At 41.0% G+C, this 26138-nt stretch overlaps 2 protein-coding genes across 13 annotated transcripts in view; one reads left to right on the top strand and one right to left on the bottom strand.

The window, feature by feature from the left end:
* SESN1 (sestrin 1) overlaps window positions 1-1356 on the bottom strand; it is an 80986-nt gene extending 79630 nt beyond the window's left edge. The window contains exon 1 of the mRNA XM_062572663.1: window positions 937-1356. Within this exon, the coding sequence (XP_062428647.1) occupies window positions 937-1233 (297 nt within the window). The 5' untranslated portion in view covers window positions 1234-1356. The remainder of the gene's footprint in view (window positions 1-936) is intronic.
* Window positions 1357-1922: 566 nt separating this feature from the next.
* On the top strand, window positions 1923-26138 carry CEP57L1 (centrosomal protein 57 like 1). Of its 12 annotated transcripts, none has more exons than XM_062570974.1 (12): window positions 1923-1999; window positions 10174-10318; window positions 14567-14714; window positions 16557-16736; window positions 17331-17452; window positions 17866-17982; window positions 18288-18365; window positions 20120-20218; window positions 20930-21007; window positions 21116-21345; window positions 23428-23584; window positions 25698-26138. In XM_062570974.1, the coding sequence occupies exons 2-12, from the start codon at window positions 10316-10318 to the stop codon at window positions 25920-25922; spliced, it is 1437 nt and encodes a 478-aa protein (XP_062426958.1). In that variant the 5' UTR covers window positions 1923-1999; window positions 10174-10315; the 3' UTR covers window positions 25923-26138. The 12 variants fall into 12 exon arrangements, with proteins under 12 accessions (XP_062426958.1, XP_062426967.1, XP_062426968.1 ...); XM_062570976.1 differs by lacking the exons at window positions 1923-1999; window positions 10174-10318 and adding exons at window positions 10937-10959; window positions 12194-12333; XM_062570977.1 differs by lacking the exons at window positions 1923-1999; window positions 10174-10318 and adding exons at window positions 11781-11826; window positions 12194-12333.

Here is a 26138-nt window from a genome sequence, read left to right as displayed (position 1 = left end):
AAATCAGCTCAAAGTAAGTCAAAACAAAAATAGAACTAGATGCACTTTTTTTTGTATATAGAAAATCTTTCCCTAGATTCCCCTACGTTATTAAATCTGCTAATGTGCTCAGAGAGAAAGCACAATAAGCAGGAATCAGGGAATTAAATCCAAGCGCAGTTCTATGTATTCACTTGTGATTAAAAGAAATGCCTCCGTTTCCTTTCTCTACTGTGCAGAGCATAGATTTTCAGAAGGGATGCTGTATCGTTTGATACAACTCCATCATTCCACCAGAATTTTAAGATCTTTGCAAGCCCTTTAAATGAGCAAGAAAATTGCAACAAGAGTAACTATACTTGGGCTGTAACCAGCCGAGAAGTAAAAACAGTTTTGTTAGCAAGAAAGGTCAACAAGTTTAATCTGCTATTGGCTGGAACCGCTTGTGAGCTTAAAAAAATAGTTCGGCTCCATTTCCAGTGGAGAGACTATTTACCAACAAACAACAGCAAAACAAGAAATTTGACAAGCTCTGCTTTAATAGTCTTAAAACTCGTACAGCTCCTAAAAGCTCAAAAACGCCCCATACTGATTTATATTTTTATTTCGCAGCCTGAAATGTTTGCACCCAAATCTTTCCTGCTTGCATATCATAAGTGAACTGCTAATATCACAGCACTGGTAAAACGGCTGAAACGAGAAACGTGCGTTTGTCACTTTAGCCCTTCCTTCTGGATGCCCTCGCGTCCCAGCGATCGGTTGCCTTTCCAGCAGCTCGCAGCCTGCCCTCGCACTGGATTTCTTCGTGCATTCCCCCTCCCTTTCAATAACGCCTTCCCAAACCTCCCTCCTCGCGGCGGCGGTTGGGGCGGGCAGGGGGGTTAGCGCACACGCTGCACAAGTCCAGCGGAGCCCGGAGCGCGGGCTGCCCGCTGGGGCCGCCCCGCCGGCGCTTACCTGCACCCTGCCGAGGATGGCCTCGCTCTTCTCCCTCACGTCGCGGAAGGGGCAGCGCTTGGAGAGCATGAGCAGGCGGGCCAGCGCCGCGCTCAGCCCGTCCCGGGCGGCGGGGGCCAGGAGCCCGGCGGCGGCGGCGCGGGCAGGCACCGCCGCTGCAGCCGCCGCCGCCACGGGCACCACGGTCTCGCTGCGGCGGAGCACGGCTTGCGCGATGTGGTCCAGGGCGGCGGCGCGGGCGGCGGCGTCGCGGCTGCACAGCCCGTCCCAGCGCACCTCGCCCTCCCGCTCCTCCATGGGGCCACTCGCGCGCTCCGGCTCCCCCGCGGCCGCCTCAGCAGCCCCGGCGCGGCCGCCGCATCGCCGCGCCGAGCCGCTCCCGGCACCGAACCCGCCCACAAGGAAAACAAACTCGGCGGCGGCGCGCAGAGAGCGCGGAGCGTGCGCCACATGGGGGGCGGGGGAGGGGGGCGGGCGGGCACTCCCCCAGTCCCGGCGGGCGCCCCGCCAACGGCCGCCAACGGCCGCCAACGGCCGCCAACCGCCGCCGCGGGGGCCGCCGCCGCCAGCAACGCCGCCGGGGCCCCGCCGCGCCCGCTGGGGACCGGGGCAGCCGCCACCCCACGGCGCGGGCAGCTCCTCCTCCGCCCCGCCGGGGCACGGAGGGAAGAGGCCGAGGCCAGCGCCGGCCCTGCCTCAGCCGCCCGCCCGCGGCGGGACAGAGCAGCCCCCGCCGGGGCAGAACCGCCCCCGGCGCACCCCTGCCCCGGCGGGGGGATAGCTCCCCGCCCAACAAGGCGGAGCCCACATGATGGACGCGGCCTGACAGCCAATCGTGTTTCAGTGCTCTCCACAGGCGGCCCAATCAGGGTGGGGAGCCGCTGTCCGAGGAGGGCATGCTGGGACGTGTAGTCCTGCAGAGGAGAGCCTCTAGCCCCGCCCCCGAGAGGAAACTACGTGTCCCAGGAGGCAATGCGCGCGGGGCTGCGGCCTGCGTGGGGGCCGCGGCTGGGGTCGGGGGGGCGCTTGGCGGTGCGTTTGGAAGGAAACGCTTAACCTCTAGGTAAGGGAGAGACTTTGCCGTCATTTCTGCACATTTTTTTTTCCCCTCATGATTTCCTTTCCAGGCGCGTGGCAAATTTCTAAAAAAAAAAAAAAGTCCTAAGTCCTTTATTACTGGCGACAGCGAAGTAATCCTGCTGGTAACTTTACTTTAGAAATTTGCATTGGCAAAAAAAAAATAAATAAATAAAAAAATGTGCACGTGTTTTAGGCGATTCCAAAGGCTTTTCAAGTACACACTTCAGCTGAAGCCTTTGATACAGGCCAAGTAAACATGCCCACAAAGGGAGAGAAAAAAAAAAAAAAAAAAAAAAACACTCCATACAAGTGAAATTCAGTACCTTCAAATCTGAGAGTAATACCACACACAAAAAAAATCTGTAATGCTCAAGTTGGGCAGCAGTTCCACAGTTCTTTAATCCAAGATAAATGCAGACTGCTAACAAATGAGATGTTCTTGTTGTTTCCCTGGTCATATGGTCTCATTCCTTCTTTTTTGTGGAAAATGAATGCTTTTTTTTGATAAAGTTCATTTTCAGCCAAGTCAGTTCCCTGATCGCATCCACCTCTTGGCTGCATGGTTGCTAGGGCTGGCAGAGAAGAGGCGAGGGAAGCATGTAGACACAGGCAGAACCACACATTTTTAGCTGTTAGCTTAAAGCAATGGTGCAACCGCAATTTCAAGTATCCCAAAAGCAAAAAGAATGGTTGCAAGTAAATCAGCAACAGGACACTGGTCTTGCATATTTGTTTGACATTTATCATGCACAAGTTTCCTGCTATAAAATTCAAAACTCAAAGCCAAAGTTTAATACAGAGCAAGCTACTAGTATACTGTGGAAAAACATAGAAATGGTTTCTGATTCCAGGAACAAGGCTTGGACTGGCTCACAAAAATGAGCCATCAACAACTTTTTTATCTACAAAGAGTCTGTTGTCTTCATCTGCCATTCCTATTATTTTTTGGCACAGTTTCTCTGAAGCTTGCAGAATAGATATCCTTGTGTCGTTACCTGTATCTTTCGGGAAAGGCCAGTCTCCTTTTTCCCACTCCTCCTGTAAAAAAGTCATTCTGCAATGAATCTGAGTTACCATTGTTCAGCAGTGTGAACAGGCCTGGACTACTTCATGCAGCTGCTTCCTCTAGGCCTTTGGCACCCTTGTGAGCAATACATCTACCAAAATCATCGGTGCTTTAATACATGTGAGTCTTGACTAAGCAATCAAGGCCTTCCCTCCCATCATAACTGATGGTTTCAAAGAAAATACCATTGCCAATGCCTGCCTCTCTCTCTCTCTCTCTCGCTCTCTCTCTCTCTCTCTCTCTCTCTCTCTCTCTTAATTAGCTACCACTTTGGCTACTTGTCCTGTTCTGTTGTCACTTATTATGGGTCTCCTAGTTTTCTTATGAGTAGACCTATCGCATATGCTTCCTTTATTTCTATCTAATTTTTAATCTCCAAGAGTTGGATATATCTCATTTTTCCTATGACAAGTTTGTACCTGCTGGATATCTCTGACAGTGCCTGCATACATCAGAGATCAATACTAAATAGAATCAAAACAGAAGTGTTGATGTTATACTTTAATATGGCTATATTCCCACACTGAATGGTAAGATTGATTGAAAGTCAGAGCACTGCCTTTTATCTTTCAGAAGTTGTTTTTTCCACTGGCTGCAAATGAACTCTTGCTACAGGAAACAGATTGTGAAACTGGCTCAAAGGCCTGAACTCCAGATTTCAGCTCTTTGTTTTATAGGTTTTTCTGTAGTGGTTTGGTAATGGAGATGAAGGTAGCTTTTATTTTTTCCAAACCAAATCTCTGCAGTTTTCTAATACTAGGTCAAGCTTCTGTATATACTGCAAGACATTGTGGAAATCAAGGTCAAAGACTACTAGCAGAATTAATCAGATCTGAAGTTAGAGGAATGTATTTGTTTGATTTGTGTATTCAGTGACTGAAGTTAATATGCTTGTTTTGATCCATAAAGACTGGATAAGAGAAAAGCAGAATTATGAAGGAAACAATCTGGCAACTCATCCAGAATTACAGAATTTGAGTTTTTAAGATGATAAGCTGAAGTAAAACAATTTTGTGGCTGTTTTAAACCTCAGTGTTTCCTTCCTTGATTAACTTCCCTCTTTTTTTTAACTAGAAAAGACTTTCATAGTTGTATGCAAATTATATCCAACTGCAAAATTATTGTTTTTAATATAAAGTAATTGTATTTATGTCATTTTCTCTTCTTCCTAAGGCATAAATAAGGTTTAAAGTATACTTTATTTACTTTTAGAAGTTAGTATGCCACAAAATAGCTCTTTACTGGAGAGTTCACTTAGGCAATTGCTAGAGAACTAGTAACAACACAGTAAAACTTGTGCACTTCAGAAGAAACCGCTTTTAATTAGATTCCTTCAAATGGTTTCATTTACACCCATTTTTGTTAAAGCCTACTTAACTGAAACTAGCGAATATGTAGGAAGGGTCTCTGTCTTCTAAAGGTCCACCCTGTTCTTCCTTTCAGATCTGGATTTTGGCTTGTTGCCACAGTATTTCGGCATTTCACAGTACTTAATGCATTTTTCTTCACGGTAGACCTTTGAGGAAACAAACTTCTGTGACTCCTGTTTTACAGGGAGACATCAGAAACCCAGAGGCTACTCCTGTGCTGTCTTTGAACTGAGGCCCAACCTTGTTATCAAGCCCAGACTCATATGTCATCCTAACAGACTGGGCTCACTGATCAGGCAAGCTCCAGCATAAGGTGTGGAGAAAAGCTTGGCCTTGTTTTACTTCTCAGCACATGCCTGTACATCTGCAGCGTGATCTGGCCTAGTGTGGGCTGGGTATGCACACCAGAACCAGCCTCTGCCACCCTGCCTCATTAGAGGTCATAAATGCAGCAAGGCTGCATAAGGTGCCCATTGGCTTCTTCTTAGAAGAACAAATCTTTCCAGCAGAAAGACTATAGAATAGTTTTATGCTGAAGTATGGGTTGCTCTGAGAAGATCTTGGCTGCAGTGTACTAGAACCACAGGCATCTTAAGGCAATGCTCTGCTTTGTTGAGTCACTGGCTATATTTCATTTAACTGTGTAAGTGTAACCTGAAAGACGAAGGGCTAGGCCCCAGAAAATAACACGGGTAAACTAAAAATTCAGATGCAAAACAGCTCCACTGAGCAACACTGAATTGTGGTAGTCTGTTTCTGGGTAGAAATGTTCTGAATTGCCCCAAGTTGAGCACCCTAGCATCTCTTTCCCCTTTGTGCCCACTTGTGATGCAGGAAATAGAGCAGCTCCAAGAGAGACCCAGCTGAGGGGAAGTTCTCTGAGCTCAGCAAGCACATCCCAGTAAGGTCAGGTTTCTTGTTATAGCCACTGCTGGTTTCAATGCCTGGCCACCTATGGTGGACTATTCACCTTCCAGGCAGTAGCCCAGTGAAGTGAGCATTTCCTCTCAGTTTGGGAGATCAGCATCCAATGTTGACTTCAGCTTGAGGGGACTTAGATCAATGTCTTGTACCTCTCAGGAGACTGTCCTACATGCTCAGATGTACTGGAAGGTAGAAGGGAAGTAGTCACCATGTCATTTGAAGGTGTGTCCTTATCTGAAAAGAAAGAGACACCAAGTGGAAGTATGACTGTAGCCATAGTCACTTACCTGGGAGAGAAGACTTGCTGGTTTTCGGTAGCTATTCTCAAGTCATTTTTTTATTTTTTTAATCCAGGGACTATTTGCTGTAAAAATGCATAAATAGAATCCAGGATTCTCTTCCAGTGGGTAAACTAGATGACAGAGACACATCCTATTTTACTTTGTCCTTCACCACAGCTAGGTTCTCCCCCTCCTAGACCCTGACAAGCTTGTCTGGATGGGGTAATAACTTCAAACGAAAAGGTAGCGACACCCTATTTCCTTCCTAGTCTTCCTCCTCCCTGTCTAGCATGGTAGTCAGGGATGTGGCATGAATGCTCCCCAGGAAAGCCATTAAACTCCCACTTCCTGGCCAGTGCTCTAAACTGCTGGGTAACTGCATAGGGGAGATGGACACCACTTCCTCCTGCTAGACTTTAAAAGAAAATGAGCTCTGCTTACTGGGACTCTTTTATTCGCTGACAGCCAAATAGACCTTTTAAACACCTTTGGCAAACTGTGTTTTAACACAGATCTTTGTATTTTCCAGTAGTAACAAAAAGAATAGTACTGTGGCCAGCATCCATATGAAATGAAGTCATAGACCAGAGAAGCTACAGGTGCTGTTTATTTGTTGGTCTAAGGAACAGATTTTGGCACTTACCACCAGAAAAGGACTTCAGATTCTGGATCTCAAGAGGACAAAGGTGCCAAGCACCAGAGAAGGGTGGGAATTCACATACATCCGTGTTCATAGTGCTTCCCATGCATATCTCGTTAGCTCCCCACTGAGCATGCTGTTTGTTTTGGCCCTGCACCCACTCCTCTTCTACATTCAGGGAATGAAAGCCTGTCGTTACCCAACTCAGGACTAGGCCCTGATACTGAACAGCTAGGTGTCCTGGCACATCTGTCCCTTATTGGTCCCATCCCTCTGTGATTTATGCAGACAGGATTTATGCAGGAACAAGACATCAAGAATTTAAGTTCCCACATTTGCATTCTAAATTGTCATGCACTCAGAAAGTGTGTGTCAAGATAACAGGAGAGAAAGAGCTCTTGAATAACTGATAATCAGTTGAAATTAGTTTTATATATGCAACATTTTGCAGGACTTCATAGCATCTTACTCAGATTTTTTTCCTGCATCTTAGAAGTTGTGCTAGTTTAAATATGCAGACTATGAGAAACAAGTATCCTGTTGCATAGCTTTGAATGTCATAGTTTTCCTGGACTGCTCCAGACAGACATAATGATGTAGCATTTTCATTTTCTTAGGAATTGAGTATATTGTTCTATATACAAACTATATTTGGCATCAATACTTAACAATATTATGCCTGTCCAGGATGTATGTGTAATGTGGATTTCTTGATGTTGCTATGAGTATTCTAAATTCTGTAAACAGATAATATTATTTAAAGTTATTCTTTGACACACTAGACATCAAAAAATAAGGTTGATGAGTTGCTGTGACTGAAATCTGGTTGCTGTTTTTCTGTGTCTTTAACGACATTTGTTGTCAACAAAAGATGACTTTGGGGATGTTTTCTTGCCAGGAGTGAAACTTATCTTTTTGTTGTTAATAGCTTTCTTTTTGGCTGTATTTTTTCTTAGGTTGCCCAACATAAAAATGAAGAATGGAATTCTTGTTTCTGCCATATACTTAGTTATCAGCAGCAAGGAAGAATACGAAAAAAAATGAAGGGGTGGCAGGCAGTAGGTAAAAGGAGGCAGAACCTATAAACAATTATTCTCTTTGTGTTTCTCAGCTCTTCCATGTCATGATTTTGGCTAAAAACCTACCTCCTACTCCATCTGCAGGCTAGGTTAAAGGATGTTGGATGAAAGGAGACTGACGTTTTATCTGAGAAAGTATTGGTGAAAACATAAGTTTACTTTGAAAACAAATTCCAAAGCAATAGTGTGGCATCACATGCACAATCAGGCTGTTTCATCTGCCTAGAGGGCAAGCTGCAACATCCAGAACCATCTTTCAGTGATCCCATTAAATATTTGAGATGTAAAAGAAAATTACCCTGCAGTAAGTGTTTGCTGTGAATAAGTCAGTACCTGCAGTAACTAACCCCTACCCCATTATCTTTCTTCACTGTAATTGTCACTTCAACCTACACTCATATTAGCCCCACCTTACTCTAATGTGTCTCTTCCTTTTTGCATTTGCCCTTCTCATCTGTGATTATTCTGTCTCTACGCAGATGCATAGTCTTCTATACTGGAGAAAGTTACCCTTTAAAACCTTCCCTTTCCACAACCGCCAGGTCTTCTTTTTAATCAAGGTTCAATAGCCAGAGTTAGTAATTTCATCCTGCTTTCCAATCTATCAGGACACATATAGCCTGCTCTGCTCTCTAGAAAGCTGTGAGAGCTGCTTCCAATCTAATGAGCAAAAGCAGTTTGTTCCTGCAGGTGAAGTGACTGAGCTGAGCAAACTGCAAAGAGGAGATAGCATGATGGCATCAGCAGCAGAAAATAGCACTGGGGAGGCAAAGTAATATTTTGCATTCTTCAAGGAGAGCACTGAGGAGAGCATTTTCAATTTCCACATCAATCAGTATACTACGAGCAAACAGCATCTCCTGGAGTTGGATCTACATATGAAGGGAAGGAATATGATAGTTACATCTGAGAGGGAGAAAATGGCTCTTTGCACTGTGTAAAAAAACCCCCAACTTTTTATGCTAAAAGTAAAAGAGGGAGAGAAAGAAAAGACGATGAAGGGAAAAGAACAAGGAACAAAGATACAAGGTAATACTAGGAAAAGAGAGTAGATGAGGGAGAAAAAGCAACTACAAGGTAGAATCGATGAAAGGAAAAAGTAAGTGCAACAATTACTAGGGAAGAAAGGAAGAATATTAGTGAGCATATATATATTGTGTTTCTACATACATACATATATATATATAGTGTTTCTATATTTTCTATACATTCTATTCTAGTTCAGTTGCCTTTGTGCTAACACAGCAATTGTTACTAGATCTGTACTTGCAGTCTTACTCCTCTACACTGGACTGAAACACTGAATTCAGTTATAAACTGCACTACAGGTCAAAGCAGTTTGCACCAGCTCCATTTACTCATAAATACTGAATATGATTTTATGATGCACTTTTGCCCGAAAGACACAATTTAATGTGGAGTTTGGTCTGTTGTACTCATTGAAGATAACAACAAAACTCTGAAGACATTATGACCAAATATTGCTTAATACACTGTCAGATTGGAACCCTTTGCTAAAAAACTTGTCTCACAAAATCTTTGTTTTTCCCCTACTTTTCCTCCACATGATTATTTCTCTGCTTTGTTCCCAAAATACTTATTTAACTCATTCTACTTTCCTTCTACCTCTTTTTTCATTCTCTCTCTTTTATCTAGCAACATGACACTTTCAGGAATATGGGTATGAATGTTTAGAAGAACTGATAAAAGAAAATAAAGATCTCGGGACTTTTTGTACAATAAAATTCCAGGTGCCTGTTTGAAATAATCTATAGTACATACAGGGTAGTGAGAAAGTACGGAATGTAGCTTCTATCTTCCAAGACTGAAAAAAAAGTTGTACAAAAGTTTTGCATAAGGCTTAAAATTTAAGAACGAACAGGTTTTGATACAGTAATACCAGCTGAAGAGCCTGGGCACTAAACTTTTATTTATTCAGTTCTGATACTCTCAATATCTCACAGTTGAAAAAAAATAAGACAACTCCCATGGATTTGCCTCTGCCAGTTTTTCAGAACTCCGTACAGCCACCAAGTTCCTTAATTATTCAAACAACATGTTTAGTCATTTGTTCAAAATCCATTTTAAACTGGGACTCAACAGAATTTAAAAACATGCCAAAATGCTTTGTTGATTCAGTTTGATTTCACTTCCTATTAGTTTTGCAACTATCACATTTCTAAGCCATGGATTAAGGAAGACACATGAGTACCAGTTACTTAGGTATGTCCTGCGCAAGGATGTATTATTTATTTTATGTTTGATTATTTGTTTCAAGCTGATTAAAGTGGTTGTATCAGGATGCTAGTGACTGAATGTTCCCAAAGCAGCAGTGAATTTTGCCTACAACATTACTTGTTTATTTTTGTCAGTGAGAAGGAAGGGCTATTCCTTTACCTGTCAAGAATGAGGCTAACAGAATTTATTAGCACAGCTAGTACAGCTGGTCAGGCTTTTACCTGGAAAGTAAAGGGGGAAAAGATAGACCAGTTTGAATTGTGCCATGCAAATGCCTCTAAATAACCTTTCACCAGCAATATTTGACTCAAAAAGACGGGCTTCGGTCAGCGTAATGGGAGTTTCTTGGCGTAGCCTGTGTTGTGGCAATCCTTTAAAGTGTCTCTTCTAGTGTGCCAGATAAACACTGAATCATTCCTTGATTCACCTGGAACTTTATTTTCAACTACGAAAAAGCACTGTAATTTGTGCGTGCCCATTAGGTTAGGTCAGGAGATAGTCATCTTTGTGTTTCACTCTGAATAGCGCTTTGATCCTCTCTTCTTTTTTCTCTTTGGAGGTGTTGTGAAAGCAGCTTAAATGACAGTTTCTTAAATGCTAAAAGGTTGCCCTCACAACAATTTGAATAAACCATGACCTCTGGAAGATAAAGAGCGCTGAAGAAGTTACTGTAACATCCCTTTCATCATCCCATTATTCCTATGGTATGTATTTCTAGGGAAACTGTTAAGCCAGCATTATTCCCTGAATCTGTTCACTCCTGAAATGCCTTTCTATGTGTTACAGTATGTGACATGCTGTGTATGTGGCAAAACATTTTCAAACTCTTCAAAAGAGTTTTTTGAGTATGATCTGGCTAACACTGGAGAGGAGGAACAGGAAGGAGGGAAGGAAGAGGATGAACTAGTTGTAACTGGTCTTTCTGTAGCATTTAGGATTTTAGCAGTGTTTAATAATTCCCACTGTTGATATGCTTACTTGTGCTAGGAAGCAGTAACTGCAAATTCAATTATTTTATACAGCAGCCTGATCAAGTGCTCTGGCATTGAACATTCAGCAGCAGTTACAAAATAAATACGGATGACATCAGTACTTGCGTGAGCATGATGAAATGGCAGATTGTCTGTCTTAAGGTACCGAACGCAAGCTGGCTTGCTTTCCTGCGATATAAAAGTCACATATATGGGTAAGAGCAGCTGGCGAAGGGAACCGTGCCGACAGCCTCTGCGCACGCTCCGCGCTGCTCTGCTCCGCTCCGGAGGCCGGCAGTGGGCTCGAAGCTGCACCCAGGCAGGCGGTGCTGGGGGGGTGGTGGCGGGCAGCGGCGGCCGGGGCAGGCAGGCAGGTAGGCGGGTGGGTGCGGGTGCCCCTCGGCCCCTGCGGGCTGTGCAAGCCGTGGCATGGGAGCAGGCTGTTTCTTCCTCCCCTCCGTCCTGTCTCTGCCTGTAGCTTGCGTGGTATGTCAACCTCTAATACACTTATTTCTCTAGGCTGTTCCTCCAACTAATGCACTTGTTTGCTTAACTAAGAACATGTCTAATCAATGGTCTTTTGGCTACTTTAGGGGTGGTAAAGTGCTAATCCCCCCCCACCCCAAGCGTTACATATTAGCACAAGTATTACTGTTCAGGAAGCAGTGTTTTACAGCACCTCCCTGTGGCAGTGCACCTGCGTCTCTGGTGCTGTGTAATTAAATAGCAGTAGGTTAAGCCTGCAATAGGCGTAGGCTGTGTAACCCTTTTTAAGAAACAGATCTGTCCTTGATGGTTGTCTAGAAACTTAATCTAAAACATTAATGATGGAAAACCTTGATAGTAGGGTAGCTGACGTCCAGGTGTATTTTTGCTATTTGTTTCCTAACAGGTTTCTTGCCCGAATGAGCTGAAAATGGTCAGGATATTTGTTTGCCTTTGCAGACATAGAGTGACTTAATCCGTTTTCTGGCCTATGTCCTTGTCTTAGGCCTGTAATGCTGTAGATATTATCACTGTGCAGAATGGTTATTATAAACTATATTCACTTCCTAAGATACTGAAGGACTTGTCTACATTAGGAGCACCTCTACTGAGGTAATTATGTTGGCAGAGTCTCCTTGGGTTAAATACTATAGCAGCAGGTCCTTCTGCCTATTTTATACCACCTCCTTGTTGGAGCAATCTGTGGCGAAACAAAGAGTCCATAACTATCCACAGCGGCACGTCTGCAAACCTAGGTATGTGAGCTGTGCAGCTTCAGGAGTTCTCACCCTCAGCTTCCTGCTCAGCCCCAGATTGCAGCTTGTTACCCTCTCTACTATGCTGGTAAAATCATGGGTTTGCACATTGCATCCCACACTGGATTAGATGGTTCTCCAGCACTGGAGTGGTGAGCTGGCTTCTGTTTCACTTTATTCCTCCATCCATTACAGAACTAAAGTGCTTTTTTTCTAACTCCCTCAAATAGGTGTTTTTTTTTACTATTTGTGCGATCAGAAATTCTCATATTTTCTGGTATTTTATTCCCTCCCTCTTTGATTCGTTATTTGCTTCGGCTCACTGCCCTTCTTACAACCGTCAACATACCCATCTCCTCGGAAACAGCAGAACTTGTTTACGTGAAGGTCGTAAGGAAACTAATTCCTATGTAGCAGCTGCAAACTTGCAAGAAAGCCAGATTCCTCTGGAGTACTCCTGGAAAAATGAGTCTGTAATTATGCTGACTTCTGAAAGGGTTTGCTGGCGTGAGTAAAAATGACCTTTTTATGCAAAAGCTTCCAAAGTTGCATTCCAAGGATAATGGTAGTGGTAGAAAGTTTGTTGTGGGTGTGTGTATATGCATTTTTATGGACCTTTTCTTTAGTCTTTTGAGAAGCAACGGGAAGATGGGTAAGTCTTGCTAATTTCACATTTTTGGAGTATCAAGTAGGTATGATGGTTTAAACTAAAGAATAGAGAATGGGGGGTTGCTTTCAAAGGAAAGTTAATATAAAAGAAAGTGTGAATTTACATTACACTCACTAGTCCTAACTAGCTCCCTGGTCAGATGTTTTGGTGTACTTTGCTAGTGGAGTAAATTCACTGATATTGACTGTGCACCAGAATTGGGAGGCTATAGAAATTGTGAATCCATATCCTGCTTCACTTTGCAATAACCTCATGTGTAGGTAGACTTGGGAAGAAAAGTATTCAGCCATTCTTCTGTTTGATGTTGCAGCTGTTCTTTTTCCGGACAGTAACAATCAGAAAGCTATGGCACACAGGAAAGACGATAATGGAAAAATAAGTCAAAACTGTGCCTTTCCTTTTGGTAGAGCCTCAGCTTTGCACTTGCAGGATGTTGCTCAGCAGAGCACCCCTAGATGGGGACTTGCTAAAGTGTGTGGAAGGGACATTGCTTCGTGGGGAAGTGCCCACCTTTGCTGTGCAAAGCCCTTGTGCTTTCTGTGCTAGTGCCTGGTGAGCACAGCAAACTGTCTGTTGCTGCTTTGTATCCGTAAGATACTGAATTCACTTCTTCCTCGCCAGGTTTCATGAGGGCCCCCCAAAAAGAGCTTTGGCAAACAATAATCAAAATAGAAACACTTCAAATGCTCTTTCTTCCAGGCCTTCCCAGGTGAATGTGCCAGTGTGCCATGCCATGTGTCTCCTCCTCTATCTAAAGACAACAGCGAGGCCGTCTGTGTGGGCACAGGATTTTCTCATCCTTCTCTGAAATTTCTGCTGCCTTCTACTTCTTGCTTCTGCCTCCTGTGCTGCTTGACATGGTTAATAAACCTGCCAGGGGCAGCCAGGTTGGGTGTTTCCCAGTACTCTGCGGGGGCTACAGGATAGCAGAGGCTGGTGTCTACACCTGCGTAATGACAACTAGGAACAGAGCAAAAATATTTCTTAGTATCTTTGTTTTAGTGCCTAGCTGTGTGGATGGACATGGATGCTTTTATTTGTTATGGTGCTGAGAGAGCTTTTCCTAGGCACTGGTACCTCCACTGGAAATCTCCTCCCACCCACCCCCAGCAGGAGTGACTTCTCCTAGAAAGCACTTTGTAATTGCATGACTTTTCTAAGGATTTCTTCCCCCTGTTATTAGGTACCTCCTTTTTGTGGCTTCCTTGGGAGTTAGCAATACATAAATGGCTTTGCCTGAGCAGAAAACCTGTTTTAGATGTGTGGTGTGCGGCTCCTGGGACATGTGTGCGGAGTTGTGTGGTAGGTAGCGTCTTGTGGCAGGTACGGCCACGTCCTTGTTACCGTGCAGGAATTTGCCCTGTATTATAAACTCTTGAGTGATAGCATTTTGTGCAAGTTTCGCTGTCCATGTCTTGGAGATTGAGGAGGATCACTGTTTGGCGCAATGCAAACAGTCTTCAAATGTGCTTGTGATAAAATAACTTGAAAAGGTGGTGCAGAAAGGGAGTGGAGAAACAGGACTTAATACATAGGTTTAGTAACGGGAAGACTATTGGTAGTAATCACAAGAATATTGCATGTTAAATATCCTTTCTGTTACCTCCATGCTAGATGTTGGGCACCGTGACTTTATTGTATAGACCAACATATGTAAAAAGGTAAGTATGAAAGCACTGAGGAGGCTGTAAGTGAAAACAAGTTGCAAGACCTCAATGCTAGCTCTGCAGAGAGTACTGCAGGCAGATGCGAAAGTCCATAAAACAGATACTAGAAAAATATTAATCTTTGGCTTTTAAAAGGAAAAATAATTAGAACCAAGAAAAATCTTACAAACCTTCAGGTCCTTGAGAAGAGCTATCATTAGTGATGCAAAAGGCATTGATTTGGAATTGCCTAAAAATACAGGATTGCTGTGCGTGTGTGTACGTATGTGTGTGATTTATTTATTTTTGACCAAATGATCTGATTTGATACAAACAGAGCCAAGAACTGTCCAGTGATGTACCTTGAAAACATTGTCACTATTATATAGTTCATTAATGGCATTATATATCTCTCTTCCTACAGGCTATGGATTCTGAATCAAAGCACAGTTTCATAGGAAGCTTTCTTCAGCCACCAGATAAAATACTTCCTGCAGCCTTTACTTGTAGAGAATCAAAGAAGTTGACAGCTATTGGTGGTGACAGGCTATCACCTATCCCCAACAACCAAGGTAAAGCCAAAATATATCCATAAAGTGGTCTTTTTAATTGCTCCATGCAAAATCTCTAGAGTAAATTCCGCATTCTCTTTTACTCTGTTGAATGACCTGCTGTAATTATCAGACTGACATTGAGACAGGATGTATATGTGTCCTGAGGGAGTGGTCCCTGAAGTCATACTCCTGGAATGGAAACTGCCGCGAGTCTTCTAACATCCTTATAAACTTTGGCTTTGAAAATTGTTTAACTTAAAAATTGTCAGACTTCCTCTGTAAGCAAAGGAGAATGCTTCAAACTCAGCAGAAGAAGTTCGTGACTTTAAAACAACAACAACAAAGTTCATTAGTGGGCTACTCTGACTTGAAATTGGCTTTGTGTAGTGTTGTTTAACCCCCTCTAACTTAAAATTACTTCTAAGCTTTTTGTGTGGTATGGTTCCTTGAGAGACCTTGTGAATAAAACAGTCCTTCAGAAAACAGTTATCAGCATATTGGGCTGCGTAAGATACGGGCCCAGTTCTGTGACAGTTGCAAGTTACTTGCTCTCAATACTCTAATGAAGCAATAGGGAATACCGTGTACTGTTTCTAGCACAGATGCTCTGTGCTGCACAGCCAGATTCACTGGACAGAGAGAAAGCCACTAGGTTTGTCCCTTACCTTAACTGATGACTGCTGTCTGGAGCTCGCAAGACAAATGCTTGGTGGCGTAGCATGTCCAGAGAGCTCAGCAAATCACGAGTGTACCATGCTCAGTGTTAGTGTCATGGCCAATTTTGGGAGGTTGCACAGCCATAGCCTATGTGTTTGCGAGCATTGCTCTTCACTTTGTGGAAGCATTTGAAGAATCTGTGATTCCTGTAATAATTTTCTCTCATACAGTATTTGGGAGTTTTTGTATTAAAATGTTCAGTTTAATGTTACATGGCTAAGTGTTTAAGTGAAGAAGTGTTTTGTATGCCTGTAGAAAGATCTTGTATGGCATTGCTTCATCTTTTTGCTCTCTTGTCTCTTGACTTTTTGGTTCTGGAGGAGGTGGGGAAGCTGATGAGAATTGTTATGGAGCTAGCACTATTTGCTGAGTATTCCACCACCAAAAGTATTGGTATAGGGAAAATATTAAGGTTTGTGAAATTTCAGATAAGAAGCTTAACTTGTTACAGAACATACTTTAAGTATTCACAGATATGTATGTTTTCTGGAGAGCTGATAGATTTTCATTGAAATTGAAGTTGGAACTGTGATTTTATTCTTGATAGAATTTTGACTCTTCTTTCAGTTTGAAGCTAAAAGCAGTATCTTTCAAGTTCATTTTTATAGTTTAAAATATCATTTGATACCAGAAGTTAGAAATTTGAATTGTTACCTTTTGAAACAACAAAGTTTTTAGAATGCACCCTCTACTAAAACATTCCTTTGTATTTGTTTCCCCCCATCACAGTGTCCTTATTATCTGTCCAAACCAGCTCCATTACAACAAAACTTGTGAGCTAACTTTGATACCTCTTCTCCCTCCTTTTGTGCAAGGAGATGCTCACAGTTCTAAGTTCTAGGCTTTGTTCTATTTAATTTGTTATGAATTCTTTGTGCTTACTAACATTTGGAATGAAAATAGCTTTGTTCATAGGACCTGTGCTTTATACCTCAGTTATGTAGTAAATGTTCTTTTTTTTTTTTCTTTTCCTAAATGCGTTTTGAGTGTTTCAGTGCTTTGTTGGGGCATATCATTCACTTTAGGAGAGATCCTAGAAAGAAAATTTAGATAGTATTTTGCTTGTTGAAGTGGTTTATAAAAATAATAAGAATAAAGAACTGCTGTAGGAGCTGAAAGTGTAACTTTTGCATTGTTTGCTAGCTGTGGTGGCAGCCCTGAAAACCCTTCAAGAAAAGATCCACCGCTTAGAGCTGGAGAGATCACAGGCAGAAGATAATCTGTGCAGCCTCTCTGCAGAAGCTGCTCGATATAAGAAGGCCTTAGAGCATGAATCCTACAGAAAGGAAATATCACATCAAGAACTAATGCAACAGAGGAAAGGTATTTCTCTGAGTGATAAGGTATAGCCACAGCAGCTCAAAGACTGCATAATCCAGGGAGTGTTTGTTTATTTTGCTAAGTTGCTAATTAACGCCACCCCATACCCCTCTTCCTTTTTTTTTTTTTTTTTTTTTTTTGCTTCAGAATAGGGCAGGTGTATTGTCCTTCCTGATAACTCTAAATCTAGTTATTTTTACATATACTAATTGAGTATTGCTTACTCCATAATGCTATTTTAAAGAATGAGCAAATTTCAGGTGATATATTTAACTCCTACAATAAGCAAACACCTGTTTACTTGTATAGCACTGCTAACTTGAGAAAAAGTGAGGGGCGAGAAAGAAACTGAGTTCTGGTTAGATATCTGCTGGTATAAACCAAAGTAACTGCAGTGCTTATACCTTTGGAATTCATATTAGGGTCTAGCTCTGAAGAAGCATCCTGATTTTTATGTCTTAATAGCATATATTTTTGTTCAGACCTACACAACTCTTCTTGCATGTTTTGGAGGCTAAAGAGTTCTTCAAATGAGTTGACAAACTAGCTAAATGTGTAATTCCTGTTGCTGTACTGAATGTCTCTGCATCTCTGTAGATGTAAGTGTGCAGTTAAACGCAGCACAATCCCGCTGCTCCCTGCTGGAGAAACAGCTGGATTACATGAAGAAAATGGTTTCCAGTGCAGAACTGGAGAAAAATATGGTTTTAGAACAACAGGTGAGACTTATTAACGTAATTAACAAAGCAGTGATGTTGTACAAAAGTATAGAAATGTTTAAGATCTGAACTGTTTGTCCCTCATTCTTCCTCAACTCTGCTCAGGTTGACAGTAAATAGGCAATTTGCTGTCTGACTTGCTGATGCCAGCCCATTCAGTGAATTGTACAAAAAGACTCCCTAGGTGAAATTGCTAATGAACAAAACCATGTTAACAGCTGCATATTTGGAAGACAAAGAAACTGCTGGAAACCTGAGTTGTCTTTGTCTGCATGGTGTTTTTCATCGCTTTTCAATTTTTAAAAATATATCATTTAAACTAGGTAAAAATCTTTACTGTAGGGTGTTTATTTTTTTGCTGTCTGAAACAATTTCAGTCAGCAACCAAATCAACTTTGGCTTATTTTTTTCAGACCCAGCTTCAGAAGGAGAAGAATCAGAACCAGGTGGAATTGCATACAAAACTTGAAAAGCTTGAAGTGCTAGAAGAACAATGTCTTAAACTTACTGCTACTCAGAGAATTGCAGAAGTAAGCAGGCATGAAGTGCCAGTCTGAAAGTCCTTCATTTCATATGATTTATATGGCATACTGTTAATAGTCCTAAGTTTTGCAGAAGTTTCCTCTGCTAAAGCTAAGATAATAAAACACACCTTGTTGAATTTTGTTGAATGCCTCCTGACTTGGCTTCATTTCTGTAAGCCTGTTTTTTCAATCTGGGCCTTAAAGATTCCTACAGTCCTGTTTTATTCCAGATTACAATTGCAAGCAACTTCATACTTCTAATTCAATGTGACAAACTGAAGTGTGACTAAGCATTTTGCCTTCAAATTCAGGACAAGATCAAACACTTAGAAGAAAAGCTTTGTAAAGAAGAACATCAGCGCAAGCTAATACAAGACAAAGCTGCTCAGGTAGAGTGAAAAGGTTTTATTTTATCTTTTTTTTAATACTGAAGAAAGTTATTCTCCCTGCCCTTTTTTATTGCTTTTAAATTTGACATGATTATTAGCAAGGAAGAACTTCTGTAATACTCACTGGACCAGGAATAAACTATGTAATAGAAAGCTTGTGTAGTGTCCTGCATGTCTTGCTCCAAGAAGATTCTACTTGTTTTGTTGTTGTTGTTGTTAATAAATACATTTCATCTGCCAGAAAGCTGCTATAAGTGATCTGAGTAGAAAATGAATTTCTAAAAAAACTGCAACTAAATCAGATAACCTTAGCTTACAGTAACTAGAAAGTGGATCACATAAGAAACTGAGCACGCCAAGTAAGGTTGGTTGTTTTGTTGTCTTCCTCTTTTGAAGATTTGTTGGAATCTAATACACTAGATTATTCTTGGAAAAGTCTTGAATCAGTGATACTGTTACACCATTTGTTAAATGAGAATTTGAATAGTTCACTGTTCTGTGATTTCATAGTCAGTTCTTGTGGGGCACCATCCATTGAGAGAGGAGTATTCCCCAAAGAGAACAAAATCAAGAATAAAAGTGATCTTTTGTTAAAGGAGCAAAGTGACTTTAGGTGTTCTAAACCTCACTTCATTGAGAAGTAGCAGCTATTTTGAAAGAAAGCAGTTTGTTGTGACATTCCCCAGGGGCGAATGCAAGAGCTGAAGAATAGTATTATAAGAATCTAGCTGTAAGCACAGCTAATAGCTTAAATTAATTCATCGTTGCAGTCACTTTCTATACCTCTTCAAAGGCCTGTTGGCTTTCATCAGTCCAGGAACCTTGAAATAACCTGCAGATTGTAGCCCAGGTGTGTGACCACTTTCCAACAGAATGGCACAGTTGGAAATTTGCAGTTTGGGGGGTTTCTTGAACTATTTCTGCTGCTGCAGAGCAGAAAGCCTAGTATGAAGATTTTATCTGCTGAGAAACATAGCAAGAACAACTTTCCCAGAGCAGATAGACTGACCTTAGCAGTAGTATAAACAACTGTTCAAGAAAAGACTTCAGTGTAGTAAATTGAGTGCTAAACTGGTATTACTCCTATCTGAGTTCACTGCAGGATTGATTTAAGTTTGTTGGGTCTGGGTTAGGAAACGGCGGGTGTGCTGTGGCTGCCTCAACTTCCTTTTGAGAGAAAAGCCAGAATAATCTCTTTAGTGGTAAAGTTCTAGTGCTGTTTATCCAAGTCTGCTATACATGGTAAAGCACAGCCCTTGTTGTATTTTTAATTGGAATGGCTATTACCTTATTTATTATTGGCTTTTATATCAACTTTGATCTACAGAGCAATCCCTGGATGATCCAGCAGGTTTGACCTCAGTGTTACATGAATGGGCTCGGTTCTATCTGCCCCCAAATGGCAAGATCCAAATGTGCATACTCTTCAGGATTTTATGATCACACTACTAGCATGCAGCAGAATTTACTTACTCAGTTCCTGGGTGTCAAAGCAGAGAAATATGGAGTTTCTTGAATTATTCTTGAACTGCTGAAAATAGGAACTTCTAAGACAGTATTGCAAGATCTGTCTGATATCATGCCATCCTAGTAATCTATTCAAATTTTAAATGTAGCTTATACTTCCCAAACAGAACAGTTAATAGTGTCCTTAATTGATTCGCATCCATGCATGAAGGGCATTAATCAAACCATGTGATTTCAGACTTATAATATTTCATTAAATACTTCTTTTTCTCTGCTTTTTCCCACAGCTTCAAACAGAATTTGAGATAAACAGAATTTTGTTGTCTTTGGTTTCATCTCAAAATGAACCCAAAAAGAAAAATAGAAAGAAGAAAAAAACTCAGAAGGTAACATGAAAGTTTATCATTAGCATACTGTTGCTGATAGGATCTGATTTGTAGAGAGACAGGAATTTGCAAAAAAGTGGTGACGCAAGGGGCACTTGACTTGTCTGCAATGCTTTATTCCCTTTCCCAAGGGAAGAACAGTGCTGAATACCTCTCTCTTCTTACCCTCCTCCCCCTGCCCGCCTCGCTCTTGTTGAAACTGGAATAGGGCTGTTAACACCCTCACCAGCATGACAATAACCACTGTTACAGTCTTACTGCCTGCTTTCTTGTCCTATCTTAGCTGCTTTTCATTTTATCTGGCAAAACTAATTCTCCTCAATTTGAACTAAGTAATCTTAAGATGGTTGTGGGGGGAATGCTGAAATCAAGAGAATTCATTTAGGAACACAGGTTACAGATTGGTCAAAATTTTGCAACTCAGGTTTTGCAAACTTATGTAAGCAATGCCCAGTTTCTAATGTCAATCTATTTGTCAAACTATCTACTAAGTACATCTGGAATAGAATTTATTTAGCTGTTATTGTTGGAAAATCTTACTTCTTCCATATACAGGAGGGATTTTTCTTTAAAGAGGGAAACTGAGTTGATGCATTTCACTGTTTGTTTATTTGGATTTTACTTTTTTGTTGTTGTTGTTGTTTAAGATTTTGCTGTTGGCCCAGCACATTGGAATTTCTTATCTTACTTTTCCTTTATATCTTATGGCAGAAAAATACTACTGTGAAGAAAACAGGCCTTCCACAATTTCATGTAAAGGCTGGTGTGCTTCCTTTTGTGGCTGGGAAGGTGAGTGTAATGAAATGTTCTTACTAAATTGGCATCTACAGTTTTAATAAGTCTCTTCATTGTAGTTGTTTATTACTTCTGTAAACCACTTATTAAGTTTTCTTCAAGTCTGCCAGCTCCAGCCATTCTGTTACTGCAAACGTACAAAGCGTATTGCATATTATGAAGCACCGCAATCCTCATTTCTCATCGCGAGGCCAAGAAGGAGCTGCACCTGGGATTTCAGGACGAACTGTTGCTTCAAAATCTGCATCTGCTTGTTCCACATCATCTTCTGTCACCAGAAATATTTCTGACCTTCTATTGGCCATAGAGGATGAGCTTGGCCAAATGAGCTTGTGAGTACTCATCTCTGGTATAAGTGACTTCAGTTGTGGCCCTGAGAAGCAACAGGCATGCTATACTTGAACCTAGTTAATTTTGGGTGCAGGACTACTTGTGGGAAGAATAGTCTGAGCAGGTCTGATTTCCAAATGAGAAAAATCCTACCAAATTGTTGATCTTGAGAGCAAGCAACATTCAGCTAGGTTTCTTCTACTTCCGCATCCTGTGCTCAACCCTGCTGCTACTAAGGTAACAGCTGCAGCAAATGCAAAGTCTTTTAGGCCTGTGCTTTTTGGAATTTTTAAACATTATGTTCTACCAAGTCCACCAAGAATATTCTCCTGGAAAAAGCTGCCAAGGTTGTCCTAGTATTGAGTAGGACTGCAAAAGGCTGTCCGTTTGGGTGATAGCATAGGTTATTGCAGTGGTGGTAGGAATAGTCCTGTCACAAACTCTAGCCTATTTTACTGCGTCCTCACTCTTTCTGTGCTCCCTCCACACTAGCTTGGTGCATATCCGATGAGTCTTTGTGCTGAGACGCTCTGGGATTTGTTCCCTGTCAATAGCAGGAAAACTTGCCAGTCCTGTAATGGGGTTGTGAAATAGGGACATTTTCCTGCCTCCTGACCAGAAAGTGGGCAGGGCCTGGAGAAGCTAAAGCACAAGACAGGAGTGAATGTATCTTTCTAGCCTTACAAGTAAATGTGAATTACAAGCAGTCATGTTCTTAGACATTTTCCCGTTAACACTAGCTTGAAGAGCTGTGGGCTAAGGAAATGTAACTGGTTGTAGTAGTCGTGGCAGTGGTCATGACAACCAAATGTGTGGGAAAACTTCTGGTCCTGGGGCACTTCTGCAATACAGAACAGAGTTGGTCAGTCTGTCACTTCTGTTCAGTGTCTTAAGACAGACCATTGAGATTTCATTCCTGTGTGCCCTATCCATCATGGGATCGGAAGTATAGAAGCTCTAATTCCTATACAAACTGACTTAAAAGTGTCTTTTTACATTACTGAAATATTCAAGCCTTTTATTAACCAAATATTTTGTTGATTGCAACTTCTCTAAACATTTCAACAAGTTGAGCTGTGGTTTGATCAGGTTAAACCAGTGTTGATTAAACTAGTTAGGATGTTGGCACTGGTTTGAAATCCGTAATGTCTCATTGGTACCTGATTAATCCTTGGTACTATGAGCTTCCCATATGTAATCCAAAGTGTGCATTGAACTTCTATTTGCATTTCCAAATTGCCATCTTAATAATGAAGTAAGAGTTTTAGGCTCTCGTCCTCGGATATGTGGCTTAATTTATACTTGCAGCCAAATCTGTTCTTTGAAAAGCACTGATGGGTTTCCTAATGAAATGTCAATCCAAGGGCAAAGTTTTTTTTTGTTGTTGTTGTTTTTTTTTTTTTTTTTAAACTAGACACAACCAGTCGCTTCAATTAAATTGACAAGGAGCAGCAATTTACTCAGAAGTCAGAAAAGAAACCATGACCTCTGGAAAGAGATTATTTGTCCAAGCCCTTATTGGAAAGTTTTTTCTCTGTTTTTGACTAGTACAGAGATCTAGATATCAAGTAGCTTTAAACTATTCCTTTTGATTAGTTCAACAAAGGCGAACACCTTGTTACTGATCTTTGAGTAGAATGTTTTAATTTGAATTATCTGTCAGAAAAACTGCAATTTAAAATGTTGTAGTTGAAACAAGGCTTTTCTGTTGTACATTGTCTTCAAAGCCTGCACTAAATTGGGCAGGAGGTGAAAATACTGTATTGCGTAGCTGCTGTTGGCTTCTGTTCACTTTCCAAATTCTCATTTTGCACAGTGTTACACATATACTTGTAATGACTGTGGCTAGCGGGGTGGAATAAGATGCATGTGAGCTGAAAATTTGCAATGAGAAAATTGAACCCAATGGAAAAAACTTTTCCTTTTTAATGCGAATATATTCCAGATGAATGTGTTTTGTGAGGGTAAATAGTGCTAAATTGTTAAATTCCAGAGGAGGTGCCTAGCAACACTTGCAGTATATCAAAAGTGCTGGAGTTAATCATTGAGGCTATATCATGAGTACCATTTTTTGTCTTTAATAGTGAGCATCAAGAACTCTTGAAGCAAATACAGGAAACTCACAACTCCAAAGTTCGTGAAGACCTAGAACGGGAACTGGATTGCCTTGTGAAAAAAATGGAAATTAAAGGCGAACAAATATCCAAACTGAAAAAGTATCATGCTAGTATAAGAAAAAATGTAAGCTGTCTAGCTAGTAATACACTAACTGAATGGTTGCTACAACTCTGCCTCCTGTTGTCATTAATTAAAATGTCACTGAAATGCTTAAGCCAGGATGTTCAAATACAGGTGACTAAAATTAGGCTGCCAGCTCAATATTTTTGTACCTCCAGTTTCTCCCTTTCATTAAGAAAATACTTTACAGTTGGCAGCAGGAAAACTTTGGTCCTGCGGTGCTCCTGCCACGCAGAACAGGGTTGGTCAATCTGTCAGTCCTGCTCATTGTTTTAAGACCGACTGTTGAGATTTCATTCCTGTGTGCCCTATCCTTCAGGAAGGATAAAAAAAAAAAAAAGTCTAGTTCCTGTACAGACTGGCTTACGTGTCTTTTTACATTACTGAAATATTCAAGCCTTTTATTAACCAAATATTTTGCTGAATGCAGCTTCTCCAAAATCATAGCTAGATAGACCTTTGTCTTTTTAACCCTAAACTGTATGCATTCCGACAGTGTTTGTTACAGATCCATAGGTTACAGCGCAGCGTACATGCCCATATAAAATCCCTGTTCTGTAGATGAGCTGTTTAAACCCCTTATGGCAGCTTGATTTGGAACATGTGGTATGAAATACAACCCGTAGTACCATCTGATATTTTTCTGTTCCTCCGTCTGATGTTTCAGGATAAATAGGTTCACCTAAGAACTTTGCTTATATAAGAAACAAAACAAAAGTGTTTGTGAAACCTTATGGAAGAGTAAGGCGATATTTAATTTAAGTAAGACTATTTCACTTGCATTTATTCTTTGATAAATTTTATTTGCTCAAACTTTTTTTGTCCACATGCTTGCAAGCACCAAGATAGTTATGTCAACATAGTCTTACCATGGTCACATGTTAGCAACATGGACATAGGCCATTGACTATCGAGTCCTCACGGTTTCTTTTGGGTTCCTCTTACTTGGCAATAACAGCTGTTTTTTGGATAAATCTCATGGACTCTTGAGTCAGCAATCATTATGGCATGATTCTCTGCCTCAGAATCTTGCTGACTTCATCCTCCATGAATCTTAAGAAAATGGGCAACAACTGCACCTTTGTTTCTTCATTTTGTATGTCCTTATGGCTATAGTTTATCTTCCTCTTGCTTTTTGGGACGATAGGAATAGGAATGGCACATGCAGTGTCGTGCAATCTTGTCATCCTCATGTTTTCAGAGTGCAGATCTGCTAGCAAGTTGCCTGCGCTGTGGTGTGGCCTTATCGGAGCACACACCTTCTCGTCATGGTGTGAAAAGTGCATTCTAGGGTTTATCGATTTGCCTGCTGTCCATCCTGCCGTGGTTATCAGTACAGGCCATTCCTGTAACCCTTGCTCTGTATTGTTTCTTCCAGTGCTTTCACGCACAGACACATCCATTTGTATTTTGTACAAGCCAATCTTGATATTTTTTTTATACAACTTTCTATATTTTGAACCTGTCTCACTAAAAACACTGTAACCATTTCTGTATTTTACAGTTAATATGTTCTTGAGTGCAATTAAAGCTAATCATTTATAGATATAGACTTGAAGCCTGAATTGGCGTGTGGAATGGTTCCAACCTAATTTTATCTTTGTCAGTGACCTTTTCATGCCAAATATAAGTCAAGGCATACTGTTGACATTTAAAAAAAAATCATACGTTCTGTGGTAATTCAACCATATTTATTCTGTTTATGTGTTTTGCTAGGGGGCTTCCAAGTTACTGCTTACATGGAGTAACTGATAATAGATAGTATACATTTTATAACTCTTTTTTTGTTAGAGTAGTATCATTTGAAATGAAAAAAGACAGCCACAAATAGAGAGTGGTCATAGCAGATGATATTCAGGCTTTCTCAAGCAAGCTTTTATATACCTTAAGGAATGTGTGTATGTGTGTAGGAGGCTCAACAACCTATTAAACATGGGTGAGGTCAATTTTTGGTAAGGATTTCTGTTTCTACAAGACAATTGTACATCAAATTAGTAGCTTTTAGCATTTTTTGAAAGTGTCCATTAGACATACTGAATTCGGTAGAAATCTGGTAAGCTATACATCCATGTGTCTTCTGAATATGTAACATTCTGTTGGTAATCTTTCTTCCTAGGTCCAGAAAATAAAGCAAAAAACTCAGAAATTGAAGCAAGAGGCAGTTCATGTCAAATTAAAATGTGGTGACCCAAAGGAAACAAAAGAAATTCCAGTTGCTATAAAGGAAAATAGGTCTAAAACTTGTCCTGGACAGAAAAGCAAAAGCTCGCTTCAGCTGTTAAAAAATGTACAGAAACTTCAGTCTACACTGAAAAGAGATGACATCATGTGGGAACAATAGTTCCAAAATCTACCACATTAAAAGTCTTTGAAGTTGGCTAGAAACTACGAAATTTTAAATTTCATTATGTGGCTTTTAAAAATAAAATAGATACAGCATTTCACATTCTAAACTGCCTAAACACAAGTAGGTCAGTTTGTTCACCTCAGAATTAACTTTCATATAGCGTGACTGTAGTTCCACTACACTGACTTTTAATAAAGTATTTTTAATGTA

This window comes from Rhea pennata, chromosome 3, assembly GCF_028389875.1.
Source record: "Rhea pennata isolate bPtePen1 chromosome 3, bPtePen1.pri, whole genome shotgun sequence".
Lineage (NCBI taxonomy): Eukaryota > Metazoa > Chordata > Aves > Rheiformes > Rheidae > Rhea > Rhea pennata.
This window is presented reverse-complemented; position numbering and strand designations above follow the sequence as displayed.